This window comes from Galeopterus variegatus, unplaced genomic scaffold (genome assembly GCF_000696425.1).
Source record: "Galeopterus variegatus unplaced genomic scaffold, G_variegatus-3.0.2 Scaffold1292, whole genome shotgun sequence".
Lineage (NCBI taxonomy): Eukaryota > Metazoa > Chordata > Mammalia > Dermoptera > Cynocephalidae > Galeopterus > Galeopterus variegatus.
Genome location: NW_007727403.1, coordinates 274,176 through 279,180, shown reverse-complemented (window position 1 = coordinate 279,180; position 5,005 = coordinate 274,176). Strand labels below are relative to the sequence as shown.

Genomic DNA, 5,005 nt, shown 5'->3' with positions numbered 1-5,005 from the left:
TGAGGGTTGCGATCTGTTGCCGGACACGGAAAAAAGACAAAAAAAAAAAACATTTACTTTATACATCTATGCAAATTAGACTTAGAATAATAATTGGAAATCCCTTTTTTAAGATTATTATGTGGTCTCAAAAACAATAAAGCTAAAGAAAAGGAAGTAGGAAGATTCAGTATTAAGTTTTGCATCTAAAAATTACTTCTGTAATGAATTAGTTAAGAAGAACAAGCACTTTTATAGTGGCTCCCATTCATGATATAAGACTAAAATGTATTTCATCAATGAATACTATAGTGGCTCCCATTCATGATATAAGACTAAAATGTATTTCATCAATGAATATACATCAGATTTTTATAGTGGCTCCCATTCATGATATAAGACTAAAATGTATTTCATCAATGAATATACATCAGGCTCCCATTCATGATATAAGACTAAAATGTATTTCATCAATGAATATACATCAGAAGAATAAGGTTAAACTAAATAACAGATTTTTTTCTGTTTGGCTGACTGATACCTATTACTTTTTTAGGCCTCTTTGCACCTCCACGTGCCTTCAGTGCAATCTGACGAGCTGCTTCACAGTAAACACTCCCACCCACTTGACTCAAATCAGACTTCAGATGTCCTCAGGTACAGTTCTTTTACCATTAAGTATTCTCTATTGCAACTTTAAAAGAATATAATGTTGATTTTTATACTTTTTTTTTCATTTTTGGCGAGAGTTTACAATTTTGTAGTGTACCCTTAGATCTCTAGATAAGTTGTATCATTTTAAATGACTGCTTTTCTAACATGAGGAACCTACTTTTGATGATAATTTTTATGAAAATTAGTTCTCTTTTTCCCAAGAAAATTAGTTCTCTTTCTCCCATAACTTCCACTCTTTTTTAAGAGGACTTTGAATCTTAGATGCCGTAATTGAAAAGTGCTTCCAAAACCTACAGTGGAAATAAATACATGACTTACACAGTTTATTCGCTTTTCAGGTTTGTTTTGGAACAGTACAATGCACTCTCCTGGCTAACCTGTGACCCTGCAATCCAGGACAGACGCTCATGTCTCCCAATTCATTTTGTGGTGCTGAATCAGTTATATAACTTTATCATGAATATGCTGTGACCTTCGTTTGATGGAACTGTGCAAGAAATAAACAAGGAAAAAGGATATTTCGCTGCAGGATTAAGTTACAATTATCTTCTCAGTGAAAGTCATTTGTGATGGGGTCTAATTCTTATTACTTCAACAAATATTGTTTTGACTTGGGGGAGGGGCTATAACCCTGCTATTTTTCATTGACTGTACTGGACTCTTTAGGATGATGACTGATCATACAAAACGTATTATAACATTTTCGTAGCAAAAATTAACTTTTTTTCCAGTCACAGTATTTGTGAAAAGTAATGAGCCATAGTACCCAGTCATGTTAAATGAATATTAAAAGCATGGAGAGGAAACATGAGGAACAATGAATTTCAACATATGGCTTCAGAACATCAAGATGTTCTTGTATTGGATTATAGTATCTAGTATTCAAAAATGCCTGCATCTCTTATTTATTGTAAGTTTTTAAATGTATAAATTGTCTTATATTTCTTAACCTCTTTTATAAAAATTTTCCTAGAAGGTTTATACTGCCTTCTTGCTTTAAAGCAATTGGTCTAAATATATGTAATCGTCTTAATTAAAAAGTTGCAGTAGGGTTGCTTTTAGAGTATTATTTTTTTGTAAGGGGGTGGGCGGGACAGTAAATTTGTATTGTCTTGATGTACAGTTTAATGGGAATAGAGGGGGAATAATGTCCATACCATTGTGTGTGGAGGATTTACAGCTAAGCTGTAGTTGCAGAGTACATGTACAGTAATGAAGTTCACTGTGTTTATAAATTGAAAAGGTACCGGGTCTTACAGCATTTTATATATCACACCTTTACAGAATAACATGATGGCAATATACAAATGATATTGTTAGGTGGTTTAACTTAGAATAAAATGAGAATTCTTCAGTTATATTTTGTACTATGGTTTAGGGCTATGACTAATATTTCAGGCCATTTCCAGTGAAAGAAACTTAGTTTTACAAGAAAAACATTTGCTACTGAATGCTTAAACTAATTTTGGTGTTTAATGTTACATGCTTAAATTTTTTTCAGTTTTCATAGTGGCACATTTAGGCATGGGAATATTATTAATTATGAAATTTATCTTCAGGATCTGCTATAAGGTTGAAATTTAGCCCGGCTCTAGACATTTTACAAATTATTTTAAGAGTAGTCACTCTTGATTGTTTGACTTTTTTTTTTTTTTTTTAAATTAAAGATTGGGAATGTGTTTGAGAGTATGCATATGTATGGGTGTGTGTGTGTGCAATCAAACTGTGGTGTAAATAGATTCTCAGTGAATTCTGGTATTCAGACTCTATTCCACTAGTGAAAGAATCATTTTCTAAACTTATCCTGTTTCCCTTTGCCTTTTTTATTTATTTAATTTTCTTGGTTTGGAGATGGCAGTCCCAAACATCAGAGTCTGTACTTTTCTATAACACAGCTCAGATTAAGGTAGGGCATATGCCAAGGAGGTTCTCACCTCCCTAAAGAAGGGACTTGAATTTTAGGGACTTTAATTCACCCCTTCCTTCAGTACAACTTTCCCCCTTCTTGTTTGCACATGCCAAGATAACTGCTTATATGCAGGCTTTACCCTTTTGAAAAATCCTTTCTACAGTGCTGCTCACAAGAGAGCCCAAGTTAGCCTCCTACCTGCATTGCTGACTTAAATTCACAGTCTCCAAGTCTACCTATCTTTCTTGGAAGCAGTGTAGCAAAATTCTTATTTGTATGCTCACCAGTTATCTACAAGGATAAAATCAGTTGTATTTACAAAACTCTAATTCAGTATATATATATATATATATATTTTTTTTTTTTTTACTGAAACTTGTTTTGTAAATACTGTATGCTTAGCTTCAGTATCGCTTTCTTATGATCTATATAACTTCAAATTGTGTATATAAAAACATTAGCAAGTCTTGTTTTTTCTATTAAACAATTGGTGACAAAGGTTTTCAATTTTTTCTTCAAAATTATAACGCAATCCCAGTGGTCAGCATATTTTGATATTAAATTTAAAGATTACATCTCTGCATTTGTTTTTAAATTATGCTAACACACCACAGATTACATTGGCATGTTTTGTTCTGTACTTTCTTTAAAAAAAAAACAAAAACTTGTCTGAGATTTGAGGGAAAAGTTGCTTATTTGGAATTTCTATAAAAAGAATATCCTTTTTTATATACTTAGCTCAATAGTAACTTTAAAAAATAAAACTTATATTCTCAGTTGTTTAAAATCACTAACCTATGATAATAACCACACCTCAGTCTGAAAGTAGATTTTTAAAAAATTATTCCCTGACAGTTTCTTTTTATATGGAGCCATAAAGGAGAGAACCCTGTGTACAATTCCTTTTTATCTGGGAATCAGGGAATAGTTCCCAAATATAAGGATTTACTGATAAGATATTTTTTTCTTCCCTTCACATATCAGTTCACTCAAATAGAAAGTTATTAGATAGCCATTAGAAAAGGTCAGTAGACTTATATCAGCGAAAAAAGAAATTAAGCCTTTTTGTGCAGAATGATGGATCTGATTTACTAATGTACTGTCACAGACAAGTATGGGTAATTTTGTTTTATTTAAATAGGTAACCAAAATATTATACTTTATACCAGTGGATTACCAACACCTTGACTTCTTTGTTACAGTGCTAACGTCTGTTTTTTGTGCAGTCATCCATTATGAAGCAGGGTGGAAGTTCAATAATTTGGCATTTATAAAGATTAGTTATATAATGTCTGCTTCCAGCCAGTGAGCAACATCTAGCCATACCTTTCTTATGCAAGCCATTCAGTTATCAGGACTGTGAATTAACACTGTATGAATAAATTTCTGTACACCTTATTGTTTGGCCAGAAGGCCACCAAGTGTACTTATATGTAATCCTTAAATTTTAAAGTAGCTGTAATTTTTAAATATTTCTAAACTTTTCTTAAACCACTAAAATTAAGCTCTTACTACTTAGTCAACTATCCTCAGCTGTATTCGTACTCAATTGTCAGTATGGCACAGATTACTGTATTAAAATATTCTTCTTTCGTCTTCATATTTACCTTCTGAGGTAATTTTTTAACTTAATGTGTTACTACAAAGATTTGCAGATCTTTAATCAAGCACTATGTTAATACTGTAATATCAAAATACTATGTTGTTGCATTATTTAAAATGTTCAAATTGAATAGATTAAAAGGAAGTTTTTAAATGCTATCGCATCATATAATTTGCTGTTCATCCACTCTGGCACTGCATATTAGTCAATTAATACATTTAATGTTGCATGAGCAATATTTTGGTCGGGTTTCCTCTTAAGATTTTAGTTTGTCTAAATTAAGGAAAAATGTTTTTAGCATATATTTTTATTTTGTCCCACCCCACAAAAAATCAGCTGGAAATCTTAACATTTTGGTTTCCTTGATGTTTTAATGGGCCCAGAACTGTGGTTTAAATTTTTATATGTATTTTCTTTTTTGTGGAGTATAAATTTTAAAACTGGATTTGGGACCTAAAATACTCCTCAGGTTGATGTATTCATGAAGTTTTAAAATAGCTTTAGTTTTCAAAGTAAACTGGATTTGTGGACCTTAAAGTTAACTGAGTTTAAATTGTAACATCAGTACTGGACATGTCAGCATCAACTCTCTCAAAATAGCTTGGTCACTTTATGAAGGGGCGTTTTAAAGTTATTGTTTAGCAGTGACATTTAATATGGTCCAATTGCTTTTCTTTTTATCGTGACAAAAAGAGAATAAGGAACAAACACTATTGCTGCCGAATGCCATAACACTGAGTTGTACAAATTGTGATTGAGGAAATGAAAAGGTTTATACTTTTTAAAAAAAAAAACAAAAAAAAACCTTCAAATTGAATAAATTATTCATGAAGCCTTCA

General features: G+C 31.6%; 1 protein-coding gene across 2 annotated transcripts in view; it reads left to right on the top strand.

Moving 5' to 3' along the window:
* Positions 1–5,005, top strand: part of MED13 (mediator complex subunit 13) — a 98,801-nt gene extending 93,796 nt beyond the window's left edge. For both annotated transcript variants that reach the window (XM_008576121.1, XM_008576119.1), the window contains exons 29-30: positions 536–636; positions 993–5,005. In XM_008576121.1, the coding sequence (XP_008574343.1) occupies positions 536–636; positions 993–1,125 (234 nt within the window). In that variant the 3' untranslated portion in view covers positions 1,126–5,005. The remainder of the gene's footprint in view (positions 1–535; positions 637–992) is intronic.